We start from the raw sequence: 20,582 nt of genomic DNA on the forward strand, positions 1-20,582 counted from the left end.
CCAAAACATCAAAATGTATATCAGAAAGTGCATTTTTTTGTATTAGTAGGGTTTTGTGATGTAGGGATTTATTCACCGAAGGACTAAAGACTTAGTAGAGTCAATAAACTGGATTAATTAAGGATTTGTATATTTGATCCACATTTTGCAGATTCATTATGATAACCAAATGAGCCCTGAGCTGACTGTGAGTTGTGTGATTTTCAACCCGAGACACCAACAAAGAGAGTGTTCAGAGGTGATTGCCAAGTCTGTTGTCATTTTTTTCCATTTCACATCTCACGTGATGTCAAAACAATCGACGAAGAAAACATTTGGCACACGGACATCATGCTCGACACCGATTGGTTCGTTCACTTGTGAGCTGAGGGGGGAATTTTTACGGGCGGGTCTTGATGTGTTGTACTTTCACCCGCCGCCTCTCTGCCTCTCTGTCACATCACCTGGAGCTTTTGACGAGTGATCATCATGAAGGCTTTCCTTCTGGTCGCCCTCCTGTCGGCAGCTTCAGCTTTCTACCTGCGTGAACAAGGTAAACTTCTGCGATCCGTCCATCCTTCACAGCCCGCTTTCTCATTGTCTCATTGTTAGTGTTTAACTTTCACTTTCATATCCTGCCATGGCGTCCGATCATGAACCAGCATTGTGTAAATTCTCTGTTTTTCACACTTTCTGACCTGTTTTAATTGTTTTCAGACGAATTTGACTTCAAAACATGGATGGCACAGGTAGGTTCGAGTCTTTGATACGTGCAGTGTAACATACGCACTGTATGTGGTTATACAGGAAGTTGCATGCAAGTGAGAAATCACTGCTAGTTTGTTGCTTGGCTGACCACACACCTCCATTTACACTAACAACAGCTGCCTCCATCCTCTGCAGCACAACAAAGCCTACAGCACACAGGAGTACAATGAGAGACTCCAGATTTTCACTGAGAACAAGAGGAGGATCGACAAACACAATGCAGGGAATCACTCTTACACAAGTAGGAGCAGCTTCATATTTCGTTTATTCATATTTTTTTTATATGTTTAACAGAGTGAAATGTGTTGAGTGTGGTTTTGTGTCTTTCCTGCAGTGGGACTCAACCAGTTTTCAGACATGACGTTCGCTGAATTCAAGAAGTCTTTCCTCTGGTCCGAGCCACAGGTAATGCCATCCATACAGGAAGTTGGTTAAGTATTTGTCAGACGTGCTTTTTGTTTTTTGTTTTTTTTGACAGTGAGGGTAATTTTTTTTTTTTTTTAACACGCTGCCTTTTTCCAGAACTGCTCTGCTACCAAGGGGAACTACCTCAGGAGCAACGCACCAAATCCGGACTCCATCGACTGGAGAAAGAAGGGCAATTATGTGTCGCCTGTGAAGAATCAGGTGACATTTAACAGCACAAACATCCACATAAACATACATATTTAATCAATGTTTTACTATTTACAACTGGGCTTTTCACACTTAGACATGTCAAGACATTTTAAGTGAAAATGGTCCCTTGATCAAGGTTGTTTTTCAGCTTCCGAGGAGTGGCATGATAGAAAAACATTTATAATCATCCTGAAATTGTTGCTGTGCATTTACTTCTTCATCTACAACCTCTCTTTGCATTTTATCTGCCAAAATAGTCACACAATGGCTGTTTGTTTTTGCGTTGAAGGGAGGTTGTGGCAGCTGCTGGACTTTTTCCACAACCGGCTGTTTGGAGTCTGTCACCGCCATCAACAAAGGGAAGCTTTTGCTACTGGTGAGTTTCTTCTTTTTACTTCTCTATAAAAACTGCTGATCTACTATGACAAAACACATTTCCTTTATTATTTGCTGTAAAGTTCAACTATTGTTATATTACTTAGTCAGAACAACAGCTGGTAGACTGTGCCCAGGACTTCAACAACCATGGATGTAACGGGTGAGAGCAAAACGTATACGTATAAGTAGTTCCCTCTTCTTTTGATAATTTCCCTGCAACTACCTACCGTCACAGTTTATATCACAAGATCTTTATTTGTCCTCCAGCGGCCTTCCCAGCCAAGCATTTGAATACATCATGTACAACAAGGGACTGATGACAGAGGAAGACTACCCATACACAGCTTATGTAAATAAATACTTTTCTATTCCACTAAATGACTGTGAATTGACACATTTGATGGTCTTTAATTTTTACTTTCTTTTCAACTAAAACAGGAGGATACTTGCGTATATAAACCAGAGAAGGCAGCCGCCTTTGTGAAGAATGTGGTGAACATAACAGCGGTGAGTGAACTTGATGGTAGACATTTTATGCTATTTTGGGTTATGACTAGAATATGTTTACCTGCTTTAATGCTGCAAAAACACACCAGTTTTTTCAGCACTGTACTCCCCCTCTGTCTGTTTTAGCTCCTGTCTCTTTCAGGCCCCTCCTCCTGAGTACCCAGTCTGCTCTGATTGGTGAGCTCACACACGCCTGAGCCAGCACCACTAGCAACAACAGAGCAGTTATTCTAAATCATGTCTTACATGCCAGTAGCCGCAAATTGTGCAAATATGTGACATAGTGACATAGTGCGATGTCACAAAGTCACAGAATTAAAGGCAGGACTACTGATGAGGTGTTTTGGGAGCAGTGTTTTCTGTGGGAGAGAGGAGCTTCTGTTTGTAAGGACTTTGGGCTATTTAACTTTCAAGACCTGTCATGGCACTAACACCGATACAGCACACTGATGGAAAGGAAAAAATGAAAAACCATAGTAGTTCTTCTTTAAGATCAGTGTCTTTATTGAGTGACGTGAGTGATGTCTGTTACAGTACGATGAGAAGGAGATGCAGGATGCGGTCGCCACACGCAATCCAGTCAGTTTCGCCTTTGAGGTGACCAGCGACTTCATGAGTTACTCCAAGGGCGTGTACACCAGGTGAGGAGAGCTCACAGAAATATTGTCACGTATGTTCTTGAAAATGTATTTCTCTGTCAGATGTTTATGCTTTTTGTACTTAAAATTATGATAAATTAGGATAACTGTGATGATACTTTCACTGGATTAACACAACATATACAAAGAAGAATTGCATTTTAGGGAAATATACGCTATGTTAAAGGGTAATAAGTGTAGTAGTTTGTTTTTTAGGAGGACTGTTTCCTGTTTTACCTCCAGTGATGCTAGTAAATTAAATACATGTAGCAGTGTCTATAAGTCACATAATTGTTTGGCTTTTTAAAATTGTGTTTTTCTGTGCACTGTGCCTTTAGAGCACACATTCAAAGGGCTGTTTGTACCCATGACGCTGCTGTATTGAAAGTGGTTTGGTTCCTCATTCTTTATCAGGCAGTCATGTGTTTAGGTTTTCATTTAACTTCCATCTCTTCCTCCTTTCAGCACTCACTGCCACAAAACCACAGATAAGGTGAACCATGCAGTGTTAGCTGTCGGGTATGGAGAGGAGAACGGCTCCCCTTACTGGATAGTGAAGAACTCATGGGGAACCAGCTGGGGAATTGACGGGTAATTCTTCTGTTTAATCACATCCTGGAAATGTGTATTAACTAGAGAAAGATAATAATGACTCTCTCCTCTCACAGCTACTTCCTCATTGAACGCGGGAAGAACATGTGTGGACTCGCTGCCTGCTCCTCTTTCCCGGAGGTGTGATTTCTGCATGACTGACCACTACAAAAGGGATGAAAACGGAACATAATTCAAACTACTTTTGGGACTTTTTTTTAAAATTATTATACAAGGTGATTTCTACAAAATCAGTATCATACAGTGCCTTTATGTCCAGTGAGATTTTGCACAATGGAGTAAGCACTTTGACTGGATAGATCATAGTCATATCCAGATAACTCAGTACATTTGAAATGATCATCAAAACTGCAATGGTTTGATTCCTGTACCCACAAATAAAATCTATCAAATCTGTTTTTTGAGTCAGTGATTACAACGTACTGCGACTGTTTGCAAAATGCCCAAATATGAGGTATGATTCAAGATGACATATTCTTTCCTGTGATTACAGAGAACTACTGTAGAAAGATAAGCACACACTAATATAAAAATAGCTTTGTATCTTTGATGTGTTCAGTAAACTACAAACATAAAATATCAACGTTATTGTGTTTTTCATTCAGAAGTAGGTAAAAACCTGCCTCGAATTTTGTGGTCCAAACACATGAAGTAGTGCAACTTTTCAAGTCCATCTCCAATAATTATATTTAGGTTAAACAGCTTTTTAATTGTGCTTCATGGAATATATAGAACATATTTCATCATGTTACAGGCCTATCTGTGGCTGTCTCCCCCAATTTTAGGAGCCATCCGCTTACATCAAAGTCATGGCCCCTCAAGAGGCACCAGTGGTCAAAAGTATGTCTAGAAACAGTGTTGGAAACTAAGTAACAAAGTAATTTTGAGTTACTTATCAAATATTTTGAACTTCTTCACTTTTTATTCTGATACATTTAGTTACTAGCCACTTTGCAGACTGAATTTAATAGCATGAAATATAATAAGAACATTTAAATTAAAAACATTTAAATTAACACACAAATTAATACATCGTTATGTATATGGGGATTAGGCTAGATTAAATTATGTTTATTTCTTAGATTACACAGGTGCTGGCAGTGCATGTCATGTTTATACTACATTTCCCAGAATCCTCGTCCCTCCCTCATTCTCAGCCAATAGGTGGGCAGTTTATTGAACGGGCGCTAAATCTGTTGTCTGTGTATCTCCCAGTGCAGTCCAGAGGAGAGTAAGCTTACTGGTGAAAACAAGTAGTTTAGACAGTGCCGTTTTAATGAACTTTGATGTAACTCGACCCAGCGGCGAGATAAACTCATTGCGAGACGTCGGCAGCTTGTGTTATCGCGTGTCGCGAGCAATGCTGAGGAAACTAACCGCCACTTCGTGAACCGAGCTGGAGACTGCAAGCTAGCAAACACTCGCTAGCTTAGCTTCTTAGCAACAATGTCTGGACTTCCACAGAATAATTTGAAGGAGCAGCTGGCGAGGCACAGCAATGCTGCCCAAAGCAGGCTGTCTCTGGCTAAACCCAAAACGGGGTAAGTCCACTGTGAGCTCACGGCACAGCAGGGAAATAACTCGAGCTAACAGCTAGCAGTGAACTGTCAACAGTGCTAACGAGTCAACACTCAGCTGCATTAGCCACTTTAGCTTTGTCAGAGATGATGTCACTTACATACAGATAAAACAAATGTAAATTCATTAAGAAGACGGTCCATTTTTCTTGTAATATAAAACATTGTATATTGATTCACCTGGTGGAGGTTGTACAGATTATAGTATATTGGTTTTACTGAGTTAGAGTTTAAGATGTGCGTGTTAATAAATGCTGCCCATAAGATGTAATTAATGCAGTCATTACAATGTATCTCTGTACAACTAATGTTTGCAGTGTTTGATTCTAGGAGTCGACCGATATGGCCTTTTCAGGCCCGATACCGATTATTGGAAATCAAGGAGACTGAAAAATGATATTTGGGACCGATATTCATTTACAAAAATGAAAATCTTTGTGTCAGAATTTTGAAGAACCAGCGATGAAATAAACCTAAAAACTATTTTTACTCAGTGACCCTTCTTGAGCACAATTTTCAGGTACTTTACTTGAGTATTTCCATGTTCTGCTTCTCTATACTTTCCGCTCCACTACATGTATTAATTGATTAATCACTAATTACGTAATTATGATATGCTCCACATTGATAATACATTGGATGCTGCACCCAAGCCTTCCAGTGTGGGGTAAAACCTAAGCTGCCATTTTTTTCTGGCTGAAGACACAACGTAAAACAGCACAAAAGTAATCTATGAATCTTTGATTATGTTTTCAATATCTCATGCTTTTTTCTTTGTTTATTTTTCAGGGCTTTTTGTTTCAAAAAGAAATCATCATCTGGTACAACCAAAGTGGAAGTCCCATCCAAGGTAATCAGCTCTAATGTTTTGGCAAACAGGAATGTCAATGTCCCTAAGAACAGTTTGGTGACTGAATCTCCTTTGACATTTTCAAACAAGCCTGAAAGACCTCAAAAATCCAAAATCAACAGCTTCTTCACTACCAGTTCAAAAAGCAAGTCGGACTCCTGCAGCCTAGCAGGTGACTGTGCTGCAGCAAGCCAGACTTCTTCAGCAGTGTCTGCAATTAAGGTGACTACAGCTCCAGCAAAATCTGACAACCAGTTAACTAGTAGTACACGAGGCACTTCCAGTCTGGATGCATCTCTTGGATTTCCACTGGACGACTGGGATGATTTTGATGACTTTGAAACTCCTGTCAAAACCAAAAAGGACTCATTCAATTCAGAAATAACTGAAAAGAGCTACAACCCTGTGCCATCTCCTGGAGAAAAAACACAATTCGCTGGAAAGACTGGTCTTTCCATAAGTGAACAATCTTGTATCAAAACGGATGAATTTGGCCACAGTTTCGACAAAGCTGCAATTTCATCAGGACCTAGTTTAAATCAGGACCCAGTAGAGAGTGAACCTGAGGATTCGCCAATTAAAACCACCAGAAGACGACGTCGTCCTCCCCCTCCTCCTCCTCCGAAATCTGTCTTCAGTGATAGTGAAGAGGACAACGATGTTGAGTTTGAGCCTTTTAAAGGAACAGCAGGTGAGAAGCTGTTTGTTGAAGCATTTGTATCTTTAATTTGTACATTGCATGGCAGAAATTGATCAGGAAAGCTTTGAACAAGCTGTATCTCTTTGCCTTTTAGAAAACAAGAAAACATGGATTGACCCAAAGGTAATAGAGCTTGATGAAAACTCAGAGCCTGAAGATGACCTTGATTTCATTCCCCCTTCTCCGATCCCTGATGAGATCTCATCTGCATTGGAAACGAGGTCAGTTCCTTAAATTCATTTTGTATCACCACAAACATTGCTTTCCTATGGCGATGCTGATTCAGGTGACATGACTTGAGGCAGTTCATCAGTGTCACACATCTTTCTCTGAAGCTACAGATTACTTTATAGTATTCCTCACATAGTAGAGACTTTGATCCTGAACTGTTTCTCTGTCTGTGAAACCAAACAGACATTGTTGTTAGTTGAATTGAGTTTTATTTCTCAGGTGAATTTGGGAACTGTGCTTTATTGCCTTTCCTTCAAAACATTTGAGAACAGAAAGCTACGTAGCAACGTTTTTTTGTGGCTATGAATACATTAACACATCTAAAGAAAATGTACTACCAGTGAGATACACATTACTTCTGATAGAAGAGTGATTATAGTTGGTACATGTATGTTGCCAAGGTATCAAATCAATGTCTGCCCTCTTAAGTGCATATGCTTGTTTTTACCGGGATATTAGACCGACTTGAAGTCCAACGAGAATTTTTAAAAAAAGATGGCATCTAACTTTTCTTTTTATTTCATACAGATTTAAATCAGCTGCTACTGAAAACAAAGCCAGTCCTGTGCAATCAAAGGGACCTGTCACAACACTAGATGAACCCTCTGATCACCTATCAAAAGACAAAACAAGTGGGTGTTATGTCCTTTTTTTGAAATTTTCCAGACTGGTGCCCATTTTAGTAATCAAATTAGAAGAAAGGTCTTCGTCACTGTTCATTCATTTCATTGTTTCTTTCCTCTGATGGCGTCACAGATGAGCAACTCCTCACTATCATGGAATCCATTTGTGCTCTAGTTGATTCCATCCCTGAATATGAGCTAATAGGACTGTCTTGTGGAAATGAGCTTTTGCTGAAGAGGGCTCAAAGGTGTGTACATTTAAGTGGAGAATGAATTTGTTATTATTCATGATATTTAATTATACCTCCCTGTGATTGCAATTATCTGCTTTTCTTACGCAGGAAGCGGATTATTGCAACTGGTGGTGGCAGTTTAATGAGGATGCAGCAGCCAGACAGCACTGTGCTTTCTGAGCCCAGCTTTAAAGATAAATCTTCTTTTAGCTGTGATACATCTAGTTTGATGTCGCCCAGCTGCTCGGTTCCCATGGACTCCAAGAATCCTCTTCAGATCAGGAGATCTTCAGCCTTCTCAGTGGACTATGACACTGATCATTCTGACAGTATTATTAAAGTAAAACCTTTGCGCAGTGAACACAGCAGGACAACACACGTGGAAAGTGAAAATATCGGTGACTCAAATCCATATTTTGATTGCTCAAAGAAATCGAGCACAGACTTGAACGGTTCAGATCTCTTCTTCTCAACCAAGAAGTCAGAGACTTCTGTCGTTCACAGCAAATTTGAAACCTCAGCTGTAGATAATAAAGAGCTAGATGACTTTTACGATGACGACTTTGACATTGATGATTTTAATGACTCGGACATCCCAGATTACTTTGATGAAACCCCAACAGCGCCGCAAAAGAACTCAAGCAATGTGACTACAACAGTGAAAGAGGGGGGACCAAGCAAGTCTACATGGGAGAGGAAACCAACAACACCAGTGTCTGCACCTAAACCTTCAAAGATCAGCTCTCCAGGCAAGTCAACACAGCGTGGAATAATCTGGGCCTGTACTTTGTCCTAATTGCTTGCACATTCTCAGAACGCCTTTTTATGCATTTATAAATTAATTTGTTAGTATGAATACTGAATAGTCTGTATTAAACCCTTTGCAAGTGTGTATCTCAAATGATAAAAACAGTATCTGATTATGATAATTTGTGAAATAGATTGATAGTCTGGTGCATTTTACTGACTTGTTTTTAATGTTTTATATTGCAGAACCGAACTTCAGAAATCCAGCCCATGATCGCTTCAGAGGGTTCGGCTTCCCCTACTCACAGGAGATGATGAAGATCTTCCACAAGCGTTTTGGTCTTCATCAGTTCAGGTTCAATCAATTGGAAGCAATTAATGCCACGCTTCAGGGAGAAGACACCTTTATTTTGATGCCCACAGGTAAGTAGTGACCAAAGCAGCACTGTCTCTTGGTAATGTGAAGAATAGGTTTAGGATGTCAACCGCAGTAAATATGACCACACTTCTCTGTAACTGATGCGTTTCTAGGTGGCGGTAAGAGTCTTTGTTACCAGCTGCCTGCCTGCGTATCTCCAGGAGTCACTGTGGTCATCTCCCCACTCAAATCACTCATTGTAGACCAGGTCCAGAAACTCACTACACTGGATGTAAGTGTGTTTGTACCTACTAGTCTATGAAGATGTTGTTGCAATATGTCTGATTCTCGGAAAGTGAATTGATTATTTTGTAATGTCCCACATTTCAGATCCCTGCAACAAGCCTGTCTGGTGAAAAAAGTGACAGTGAAGCAGCAAGGATCTACATGCAGCTGTCAAGGAAAGACCCCATCATTAAACTGCTGTATGTCACTCCTGAAAAGGCGAGTTATAAGTGTGGTACACTCTAAATGTGTTTTCAAGTTGACTGTAACTGATTTTATTTATTTTTTTACTTACGGCTGATGCATCTTCTCTTCTCCCCTAGGTGAGTGCAAGTAACAGGCTGATCTCCGCCCTGCACAACCTGTACGAGCGAGGCCTTCTGGCCCGGTTTGTCATAGATGAGGCCCATTGTGTCAGTCAGGTGTGTTCATCTGCTTCATACACAGTCTGCGGTATGCTTTTATTTTCACGACGCCCATCTTGAATAATCTTGTGACTTTATATCTTTCAGTGGGGCCACGATTTCCGCCCAGACTACAAACGGTTGCACGAACTGCGTCAGAAGTTCCCCAACGTGCTGATGATGGCCCTGACGGCCACTGCCACCCCCCGTGTTCAAAAAGACATCCTCCACCAGCTGAATATGACTCGGCCACAGGTGTACGTCCTCCATCCCAGTCACTCTGACTCAGATTTTTAAATGAGTTGTGTTTCAGTATTTTTTTAGCTAAAAGCTGCACGTTTTCCATCCAATATATTTTCAGGTTCACCATGAGCTTCAACAGGACAAACCTGAAATATGCCGTGTTGCCCAAGAAACCCAAAAAAGTGGACGAGGACTGCATCAGCTGGATCAAGAAGCACTATCCACGTAAATAATTCAGGAGTGCTTTTTTGTAGTGCTGGTTATTTTCAGAAAGCTGCCGTGACTGTTGTGTTGAAAACTCATCAGAGATTTGTATGTGAACGCAGTCTGAGGTCTGTCATATCTGAGTACTGTTGAAGGGACACTGGATTATATTCTGTCTATTTCATTTCTCTGCCTCGTGCCAAAATGATGTTGCCTTTTCTTGAGCTCGAGCTTGTATCAAAAATAATTTGAAAACAAAGCTTTGTAATTGATGTTAAATGACAGTGTTTCTAATTAACCTGCTTGTCTACATGTTGCAGGTGACTCTGGCATTGTTTACTGTCTGTCCCGTAATGACTGTGACTCCATGGCTGAGAGTCTGCAGAGAGCAGGGCTGTTAGCTTTGTCGTATCACGCAGGCTTGAACGATGCTGACAGAGAATATGTGCAGACCAAGTGGATCAATCAGGATGGCTGCCAGGTGAGGGCACTGATATTATATGAAGATGACTAATAGTTGGTTTTGGTATTGGATAAATAAAAATATAATGTAATGTTTTGCTGACCTGTAGCTTTTTGAAGAATTTAAAGCAAGCATTGCTCCTGTTTCACATTTTTCTTTTGTCTGCCAGGTCATCTGTGCCACCATCGCCTTTGGCATGGGCATCGACAAGCCTGACGTGCGCTATGTGATCCATGCCAGTCTGCCCAAGTCAGTGGAGGGTTACTATCAGGAGTCCGGGAGAGCTGGCAGAGACGGAGAGATCTCTCACTGTATTCTCTTCTACACCTACTCTGACGTGCAACGCATCAAGAGGATCATCAGCAGTACGTGGCCAAAATATGCACATAAAATTTATGAGCAGTTGTTGTTTGGTTTTTCTTATTAATGTATGTCCCTCTATAAGTGATGTTCCTGATGCAGAATTACGTTTTATACTGGGATTAGTTGACTAACAGTAAGAAAACATGCAGAAAACTGTTTAATGTATGAGCTTAAACATCTACCTAAAATGAGTGTGTTGATTATTAAAGCCATTTAAAAGCGTTAATCGCATTCTTAAATAACTAAATCAAGTTTTAACATCATCTGGCCCCCTAGTGGCTTATTATGATTATCAGTAAAATAATACAATTAAATTCATTTAAGTTCTAGTGCTGACTAGTGAGGGTAGCAGTGTTACTTTGTAAATGTCAAATATTTTGTAAATAGAATTTTTAAAAAAAAAAATTTTATTGTCCCTTCCTCACAGTGGACCGAGAAGGTGACAGACAAGCCAAGGCAACACATTTCAACAACCTCCACAGCATGGTGCACTTCTGTGAGAACACGATGGAGTGCAGAAGAATTCAGCTACTCGCATACTTTGGGGAGCTGAAGTTCAACAAAAGCTTCTGTAAGGACCACTCAGACGTCAGCTGTGACAACTGCTCCAAACCCAATGTAGGAATCGTTTCTGTAAATTTTCCTTTTTTATTCATCACACACATAAAACCTACCTGGTGGTTTCTAATTGATCTGTTGATATTCCTGCGTGCAGCAATACAAGAAGAGAAATGTCACCGAGGATGTGAAGAAGATTGTGAGGTTTGCCCAGGAGAACTGCGAGAAAGTTGGAGGGGGGTACCGTAAGACATCTCAGCAAAACAGACTGACACTGAATATGCTGGTGGATATCTTCATAGGTAAAGTACATGCACAGAAAAGACTAGTTTGTTACTATAAATCTTGCATGATGTTTGTAATGCAATCTCTCTGTGAATGGTCTTAATTTGGTGCATTCTTTCTCTTAGGGTCTAAAGCTGCTAAGGTTCAGACAGGAATGTTTGGGATAGGAGGAGCTTACTCGAGGCATAATGCTGACCGTCTCTTCAAGAAACTGATTCTCGACAACATCCTGATGGAGGATCTCTACATCACCAACGGCGGCCAAGCTGTGTCTTACATCTCTGCCGGACCCAAAGCTATGAACGTGCTCAATGGACACATGCAGGTAGCGTGACGTACGCTGACAGCATGAAGAGCTGGAAATACAAGTCCACATTTATTATGTGTTAATGAAAACAGTAATCACTGACTGGTATTCCTCACATTGCAGGTGGAATTCTATGAGACAGAGAGTGCATCTAGCATCAGGAAACACAAAGCTGCTGTATCCAAGAACGTCACTCAGAGAGAGGAGAAGGTTCAGGAGTGTCTGAAGGAGCTGACAGATCTATGCAAGCAGCTGGGAAAAGCTTTTGGCGTTCACTATTTTAACATCTTCTCCACCACCACCTTGAAGAATATAGCTGGTAATTTTTATTCTTTTAAAAGCCACAGCAGCTCATGTGATACAGCTAGCATGTTATAACTTGTGAATCTTTCCGTTTCACATGAACAGAGAAGCTTTCTCCTGACACTGAAGTCCTGCTACAAATTGACGGTGTGACAGAAGACAAACTAGAGAAGTATGGAGCTGAAGTGATTAAGGTCCTGGAGAAATACTCTCCATGGCAGATGACTGGTAAGAGACCCAAGTGAAGATTCTGCATAATATTTTTCCTTTTTTTTTATCATGCACACTGCGGTTTTAATCCTACATTGTCTCTGTAGCTGAGGAGCCAACTGACAATGGCGGAGACGGGTGGATAGATACGACTGCAGGCCGCGCACAGATAGATTATGATGATGATGAAGACGCAGAGTCCTCCACCTACTTCAGTAATCGGGCCCCACGGGGACAGAAGAGAAAGAAAGCTCCTTTCTTCCAGTATTCCAAGAAGAAGAAAGGAAATTACAACTCTAAAGGGTTGGTAGTGTCTCTGCCTCACACTTTATCAGCTAGTTGAGGATTGCACCGCTGAAACTTTTCCTCACTTTCCTTTCCTGTCTTTTTCCGCGGTGGTGTTGGGGATTCAGTCGTGGCTACAGCAGCAATAGATTGTCGTCGTCATCGGGCTCCAGGGCCGGATCAAAAGCTGCAGGCCGGGGGTCCAGGAGCTCAGCAGGAGATGCATCAGCAGGAAGGAGACCGGGCTTCATGTCCATCCCGACCCCTCAGACCAACCACAGACCCTTCCTAAAGCCGACCTTTTCTCATCTGGGTTAATACCGTCGACTGGATGACAAACCACTTTTTCACTACATTTACAAACCAGTTGATGTAAGTAACTGTATAGTTATGTTCTGTGCAGGATGATAATATTTGTATATTGGTTGTACAATGTGTCTTTCACTGTCTGTCTTGTGGTGTACATGTTATTTTTTATAATAAAGACAAATTGATTTTTTTTATCCATGATCACTGCTTCAACTGATCCAGCTGTACATCTGTTGTACCACAAAGCAACATGGAGCCACATCACATTTTTATTCAATGTTTATTTCAAGTTTGAATAGTTTTATTTAATGGCACCAGTTACAAGGGACTACTGGAGAGAAACAATATTTTATACTGACTTGTACAGAAGGTTACCTACAGTACAAACATGGGTTCGGAATGGATCAGACTGAACAAGAACTGGATTTTGGCACATGGATTTATATATATTTATATACTCATATATATATAACGTAATTAAACAACAATCTTCAATCCCAGGATAGAGCAATGCAGACTACGTAACACACCACCAGACATGGATATGCGTATACACTTATTGACGTGTATTGGCGTGTGAGGGTCTGTCTACTGGGAGCTGACGGGCAAAAAGCAGATCGAGATGTCTTCGCTCATGACTAGTTTCATCCATCAAACCCCTCATTTTTCACATGCATTAACATTAATGTGACGGGTTTGGGCCGGGAAGTAGCTAACTGAATATAAATTACTTGATTTCAATCATCCTAATTGGTTATTTTATTCTTTTTTTTCACCACATAAATATTGACAAACCTTAAAAAAATGACAGCTTTGTAAAAAAAAAAATCTTGATTATGTCGTACTTAAATTGGTTTTAGGGACTTTTCTTACTTTTTAAAAACTTTTACTTAAGATAATGATGAGTGCTAAATATATGTAAGAAAACGGGATGGACAAAAAAACTAAAACACCTCAGTACAATAATACTGTAAAATACAACCCCAGAATTGACCCTAAACATCTCTTTGACATCACTTTAGCAAAAATATAACTTTTAGTTTACTTTTTAAAGTTTTTGTTGTTTCGTTGGAATTGGATTATACCAAGTGAGTGTTTCAGTTATTGAGTAAATCCCCTGTGTATTAAATTTAAGGATTGATTTGTCGTCTTCCAGATGCACTGCATCATATTCGCATGGCTGCACCTTCACTGCTGCTTTTCAGGGACGGACACGCTGTTCTTTAACTGTTAATCAAAAAGTCACACATCTGGCCAAAAAAACTGTAGCCAATCTCCTGTGAGGTAAAAGAACTGGTAAAATATGTAAACATGACACAGCAAGCTGAACTGTAAAAAATGTAAGTCAGGTCTGTCACAGGAAACACGCCTGTAAAGACAAATTAAGACAGAGATTTTGGGGCTGCAATCAGTCTCAGACAGAGATTTTTTTTTCCCTCTCTCGACCTGGGAGATTTAAGGATGGAGTAGACTGAAGTACAATTGTTGTTGTTGTTGTTGTTGTGTTGGAGAAATTGTGTCTTTCCATTCCTTCATCGTTGCACCTTTGGTAAACTGCAGAGTTAGGATCCAGGCACAGGGAACAATTTGTCACTTAACAATGAAACAGCAAAGAAAACAGCAGAACAAATGTCCACACAAGAGGTCTCTGAGGAAAATGGGGATTTCTTTTTTCTTTTATCTGTTTTTATATATATATATATATATATATATATATATATATATATATATATATATATATATATATATATATATATATATATATATATATATAAAATGTTATTAATGAATGTGTCTTAGTGGTCACATTGTCAGTATAGTCAGCACAACAGCAATTAAGTGCTTTTCTAGAAACACAAAGGACATATTTGACTTACTCATTAGATTTTCATACACAAGTTTTCTAAATCACATCTTTTTGCTCTCGTAGCTAATTATTGCTTGTTGAATAATGCTGCCTTGTTTGTTTTTTTTAATCGTTGCATGTTCAGAGAGACCGCTGAAGCTACATAACGCTGATAGATGTATGATGTAACAGATGTAACACCTTTTGCAGACCGACCTTTGAAAAGATGTCCTGCTAACGACTCAGCCTGGCCTCGCCTGGTCAGCCATGTTGACCTTTGTGTCAGTAAAGAAGTAATAAATATGAAGTATGAATGTATACACCAAAAAAGAAAAGTCAACCCGCCCACCCTGCTCCACGCCCTGTTAGGAAATAATGTGCTTCATCTTTGCATCTGGATGTATCCGAGTTAAAAAAAACAAAACAAAAACAAAGTGACATACTTAAGCTCCTGGTGAGCTGACAGGCTTCTTTTTTTGCCAATGTAGCTCTAACAATTTGAAAATTCCCTCCAGCATTGTCGGTGCTGCTCCCTCCGCCTCTTTATAGCTGCGGTTTGAGAGGCATTAATGGGCTACAGGAGTGGATCCAGCCACAACGCCACAAGTGCATGCTACTCTGTGGTCAGGACTACAAATTGAGCCAAAGGACAAGACATGCTCGGATTACACAGGAGCAAACAAAGAAAGGTAGCACCATCGGGCCTTCTGGTGGAGCAGCTTGCAGGTGCTGGTATGAGAGTGTGACGTTCTGGGAGAAAAAAAAATCAGGCCAAAAACGAGCAACCCTGTACAGCCAGTAGATCGACGTGTGTTTCTCATTCCCAATTTCTTTTTTAAATCCCTCTTTTTCAAAGAAGCAGACCGCTCACTTGAACCTGTTCTCCAACCTCTGTCCTCTCTTTTCCTTTCTTAATTTTCATCCTTCTACAAAAAAGATGAAAAAATGAACTTTTAGACCCCCTCTCTGTCTAAACATCCGCCCGCTATCACCTCGAGTCTTGTTTCCATTCCTACATACAGACATACTAACACTTACACCTGCACTTGGTACAGGAGGTAGACACGCATTAACACAAAAAACAGATTTTACCCAGAATCCAGCAGCCGTGACAGTTATTGCTCTCCTGGAGCTGAGAGGCAGAAGAGTCTCGAGCCTGACCGACGAATCTGAGTGCAGATTATTGGCAGATATTCTGCTGCCTGATATTATTTTGGCTGACTGGAAACTGAAGTTCACAATTAGGAGAAATAGTGAAAATGAGGTATCTCAGAAAATGTCATGACTATAAACCAAACATGTTTAGTTTAGCTGCAACAAGTGATTTAATTTCTTTATATATCAATCATATTCTGTAGATGAACTGATTAACTCAGAATTTCTCAGAATCTAAAGTAAAATATTCAAAATGTTTCTTTTTAATCAGTCTGACAGTCCAAACCCAGAGATATTCAATTTAAAATTATAAACAAAAAGAAAGAGAGAGAGAGAAAAGCAGAAAATCTCTCTTTTGGAGAAGCGGAAACCAGAAATTGTTTAGTATTTTTGCTTGAAATATGAAATAAATATTAACTGATAAGCAAAATAGCTGCCAATTGATTTTCTATTGTCCTAACTAATCATTCCATCTCTACTTTAATCTCACACATTTTAAAAATATTTTTTAGTGCCACGATAGACTTTTTTTTGTGCAGATCTGTGTCGGCCAGGCTCACAGTCACCTCTCTGAACTCTTCAAGTAAAAAAAGATGTCATGAAGGGTGAAAATATGTGTTTTTGGACTATTTGGTATTTGTGATGATGTAATGACATCTCCAGATTTCATTCTGTACAACCATAATGTGCACACGCTAAAGGCTGATTCACTGCTGGTGGAGTGATGAGAAGTGTGATCAGTGTCGAGTGGATCTGGATAAAAACCCTGTTTTTTTTAAGTCCCCCCCCTTCCACATTTCCATAAAATGCTTCTGACCTTACTTGAAACACAGCGCTAAAAAAGGTATAATTTAATCTTCAATAACAAAATAACATTTCAGTTCTGTTAAAATATACATGAAAAACCTGTCAATATATATTAGGAAACAAACTAATTTGTACAAAAAGTACATCATTATTCTTATTCTAATAATAATAATAATAATAGTAATAATAATAATAATATAGTATGATACATGAACCTAAGAACAAGGTTGATATGAAACCAAAATAAATCATAAACTCTTCATACAAAGAAATTATTGAAATTCATCGAATTTCAACTTGATGAAAAAAGAAATGCAAATCAAATTAATCGGAGAAAATAACAGAACAACTGAACAAATGAGCACATTCAGAAGTACTTAATTATTAAAACCATTGCACATCTATCTAGACTATCATCTATTATTGGTGCCAGTGAATCTTTGCTCATCAAGAATGTTTTTTTTTTGTTTTTTTTTAACCGCATCTGACACTACTGGGTCACGTAACACTATTGGTTTTTATGTTTTTACTGTATCCTTATAAAATGTTATAAAACAACTCTGAGCTCTCGCCTGCTTACTTTGTACACCGCTGTATACTAAAGTATAATTTTGTCTTAAAACAATCCACAAAATTCAAGACCTGCCGACAGTCATGGACATCTTCTCAGCAAAAAAAAGAAAAAAGAAAAGAAAAAAAGGCATTTGGTAATCACCCTGTCTGATCTCTGTCTCATGAACCTTCACCGTTATTCCCTTCAGATTCTGTTTTTCCGATGAGGTGAAATCTGCTGTTTGCCTAGTTGACGTCTGACGGGGCTGAATTCATATCAGAGGATACATCGCACTACTTCGCCTCACTTCGCAGCAGCAGGCCTACCGACTCTTAACATTCACTTCCATCTTCATTTTTTTAAACAACAAATCAACTTCCTCGATTACCGTTTTCCATCCTCTCCTCCCCTTTTTCTTATGCAAACACGTGTTTTCGAAAGCAATAAATAATAATAATAATAATAAATGAATGCAACGTTCATCCGTTGCAAACGAAATCTTCCGTTCCCGTAAAAAGGAACTGTTTTGAAATTCTCCAGTTCTTTGACTTCAGTTTTTAATTTTTTTCCTTTGTGTTATTTGAAAAAATAAAATACCTGACATGATGTGCAATAAAAAAAAGGAAAAATGCAAAAAAAAAAAAAGTCTTCTGGTTTTGTAGAAAAAAAACGAAGAAGAAAATAAGCGAAACGAGGAGGTGGTTTGGGTGAGGGGGGGGGGTTAACGCAAAGTGAAGGAGGAGGAGGTGGGGGGGAGGGAGAGAGATCCTGGCCCGGTGTTACCAGGAGTGGTCCAAGCTGTATGTCTGCAGGAGGATGATGAGAGAAGCAGGGTTCATGGTTGGGACGAGGATTCCCTCCATCGCTCCGGAGTCCTAACCGTCTTCCCAGACCCCCGAACGGGTTTACGAACTCTACGACCTCACTCTCACTTGTTAATGAGCAACCCGCCCACCCAGCGGAGCTTGCAGGCAAACCACCGCCTGAGGGGACAAAAGTATTCGTAATGGAACTGCTCAAATTCGGGGGTCTGGCGGATATCACGTAAAAATGCAATGTCAAGGTCTGACTCGGTGAGGATGATGAGGAGGAGGAGCAAAACAAAGAGGAGTCCAATGGTCACAAGGAGCAAACGGAGGACACTTAAGACAAATTTATTCACCTGTTCCACCTCGCTGAGGGCCGAGTCCCCCCCAGCACCCTCCTGAGCAGATCTACCGTCCGCACCAAATTCACCCCCTTCCCCGTGCATAGGGGTGCCCGCCTCCGACTCCTTCTCCTCCTCTATGCTGCAGGGTGCCCCGTTGATCTGGCGCGAGGCTGACAGCTCCATGCCGTGCTCGGCCACTGGGGTGGGCAGGACGCTGTCGGAGGGGCTGTAGGCCTCATCCGAGATCACCGCAGTCCTCTCGCTGTGGTCTGTGGCCTGGCTCCGGGAGCGTGGCATGAAGGATTCCCCGTGGGACACTGAACGCACCGGTGTAGAGTGGGCACTGTCACGCAACGACTCCAGACCTTGTGGAAGTGGAGGGGGGGTTCAGGGAGGGAGAGGAGGGAAACAGACAGGAAGAAAGGAACATCACACACATTTCCCAGCACGACAAAAGATTTCTGATGTAACATGATGCAGCAGTTCATACTCTACAGTAGAGTGGCGTTCACGGACACAATGTACTGTAGCTCTGGCTCTAAAGGGCTGAGAGGTCTCTTTGCACCATGCCCAGCAGAGGTTAGAGAACACAGACAGAAATCAAGCAGGGATTAATACCACTGTACAGAAGGCTCATCAGCTGATGCGATGCCTGATCATCATCTTCGACTTACACCGTAAGTGTCAAACTCATTCATCAACCACGGATTGTACAAAACTATTAGGACAACGTCCGCTTTAGAGACAACCAAACAAACCGAGCCTGCTTCCTCACAACATCTTCTCTTTTTATCTACTGACACTTTCTGAGCACGGATCTCTAAATACGACAGCCTCGGATCTACCAGAGGTTCCACCACTGATCCCATGTCAGATGTTAGATTTCTCCACATGTATCGGTTGTCTTAGAAGCTTATATAGAGATGCTTAAACAACTTATACAAGCAACTTTTAAGTGGTTATGAAACAATCTTAATTTAATACTGATGGTGGTACATGACCCACGAAAGCAAATGACACATGTAAAGTTGTTCTTAATGACTGACACAAGGTCAGATTTGGAAATGTCAACTATTTTTGATGGCGGACTGTTGAGTGTGAATTTAGGAGTCTCACTCCTGAAGAAAGAAAGAAGCCGCTCTGGTTTCTGGCGGTGTGTTCGCAGATACTTGTTACCGAGCAATTTCATGCTGTTGGCTTATTATTATGACAACAGAACTTCTCAGGTGAGTTGATGACTTCAGCTTCAGCTCAACAGAATTAATGTTACCGTACGACAGAATCTGTCACCTACAGACTGCAGACAAAACATCCAACTTCCTTGAAGCTGGATATAGTATAAGTTTATTTTCAAAGGATATTTGTTGAGCTAATAGTCCTTTTTTATTCTTTATTCTTTATTTAGATAGAACAGTTCAGGAAACCAAACCTCTATGCACAGGGCTCACGCTCTACCAGGTGAACTAGCATGGCTCCCCGGTTGCTGTAATAGTTCTGACATAGCCTCATCGCTTCATACACAAACACAATGGAGGTTCACACTGAAACTCACAAGCCCTGTCCACACCGGCTTAATAGAAATCTGAGTTAGTTTGAGGCATCCAGTCTTAGTTAGAAAAGCCAAGGGGGTATTTTTTGGCGGCCTTTTTAGTACAAATTTCCCTCTTTGTGGTATAATCCCCCCACCACTGGAGCAATAACAGCAACCGCACATTGTTTCAATGCACATCTGAGTGTTGTTTAATGTAGAAAAAACTGAACTAATTCCAAACCAAACTGAAAAGGACACCAAAATATTTTTAACTTACACTTACCAGGAGGGGAGCTATCTGGGTAACATCTTCTCTTACAGTGTATGTAATCTGATATTGTGATACATAATAATGTTTTGTTACTGTCTGTTTTTAAGTAAGTTCACAAGATCGAAAATCACACACAAATCCAGCATAGCCACATTGCAGTAGTTGCCCACTGACTCACAACATTGCCCAAAATAGTCTTATACAACTGTACAGTACAGTACAGTGCAGTAC

The 20,582-nt window shown here is 40.4% G+C and overlaps 3 protein-coding genes across 5 annotated transcripts in view; 2 read left to right on the forward strand and 1 right to left on the reverse strand.

The window, feature by feature from the left end:
* The first annotated feature begins 373 nt into the window (after positions 1–373).
* On the forward strand, positions 374–3,896 carry ctsh (cathepsin H). Its single transcript, XM_037107714.1, has 12 exons — positions 374–532; positions 697–728; positions 883–988; positions 1,082–1,152; positions 1,270–1,374; positions 1,655–1,741; positions 1,848–1,903; positions 2,011–2,092; positions 2,182–2,250; positions 2,785–2,891; positions 3,354–3,479; positions 3,557–3,896. The coding sequence occupies exons 1-12, from the start codon at positions 469–471 to the stop codon at positions 3,624–3,626; spliced, it is 975 nt and encodes a 324-aa protein (XP_036963609.1). The 5' UTR covers positions 374–468; the 3' UTR covers positions 3,627–3,896.
* A 773-nt stretch (positions 3,897–4,669) lies between these two features.
* blm (BLM RecQ like helicase) lies at positions 4,670–13,233 on the forward strand. Of its 2 annotated transcripts, XM_037107194.1 has the most exons (22): positions 4,670–5,041; positions 5,867–5,927; positions 6,018–6,618; positions 6,722–6,848; positions 7,387–7,490; positions 7,615–7,729; positions 7,823–8,463; positions 8,708–8,884; positions 8,993–9,111; positions 9,210–9,323; positions 9,428–9,526; positions 9,617–9,765; positions 9,870–9,976; positions 10,276–10,436; positions 10,588–10,783; positions 11,209–11,399; positions 11,497–11,641; positions 11,750–11,949; positions 12,055–12,250; positions 12,340–12,462; positions 12,552–12,747; positions 12,858–13,233. In XM_037107194.1, the coding sequence occupies exons 1-22, from the start codon at positions 4,947–4,949 to the stop codon at positions 13,045–13,047; spliced, it is 4,107 nt and encodes a 1,368-aa protein (XP_036963089.1). In that variant the 5' UTR covers positions 4,670–4,946; the 3' UTR covers positions 13,048–13,233. The 2 variants fall into 2 exon arrangements, with proteins under 2 accessions (XP_036963089.1, XP_036963088.1); XM_037107193.1 differs by having other exon boundaries at positions 5,867–6,618.
* Positions 13,234–14,774: 1,541 nt separating this feature from the next.
* Positions 14,775–20,582, reverse strand: part of LOC119024412 (FERM domain-containing protein 5) — a 61,642-nt gene continuing 55,834 nt past the window's right edge. For both annotated transcript variants that reach the window (XM_037107204.1, XM_037107205.1), the window contains exon 15: positions 14,775–18,914. In XM_037107204.1, coding sequence (XP_036963099.1) covers positions 18,328–18,914 — 587 coding nt within the window. In that variant the 3' untranslated portion in view covers positions 14,775–18,327. The remainder of the gene's footprint in view (positions 18,915–20,582) is intronic.

Source organism: Acanthopagrus latus, chromosome 8 (assembly GCF_904848185.1).
Source record: "Acanthopagrus latus isolate v.2019 chromosome 8, fAcaLat1.1, whole genome shotgun sequence".
Lineage (NCBI taxonomy): Eukaryota > Metazoa > Chordata > Actinopteri > Spariformes > Sparidae > Acanthopagrus > Acanthopagrus latus.

Coding starts and splice junctions, on each gene's coding strand:
- blm (XM_037107193.1), top strand. CDS start 4,947: ATGTCTGGACTTCCACAGAATAATTTGAAGGAGCAGCTGGCGAGGCAC. Junction 7,730..7,822: donor TTGCTGAAGAGGGCTCAAAG/GTGTGTACATTT, acceptor TTTCTTACGCAG/GAAGCGGATTATTGCAACTG. Junction 9,977..10,275: donor GATCAAGAAGCACTATCCAC/GTAAATAATTCA, acceptor TACATGTTGCAG/GTGACTCTGGCATTGTTTAC.
- ctsh (XM_037107714.1), top strand. CDS start 469: ATGAAGGCTTTCCTTCTGGTCGCCCTCCTGTCGGCAGCTTCAGCTTTC. Junction 2,251..2,784: donor ATGTGGTGAACATAACAGCG/GTGAGTGAACTT, acceptor TGTCTGTTACAG/TACGATGAGAAGGAGATGCA. Junction 3,480..3,556: donor ACCAGCTGGGGAATTGACGG/GTAATTCTTCTG, acceptor CTCCTCTCACAG/CTACTTCCTCATTGAACGCG.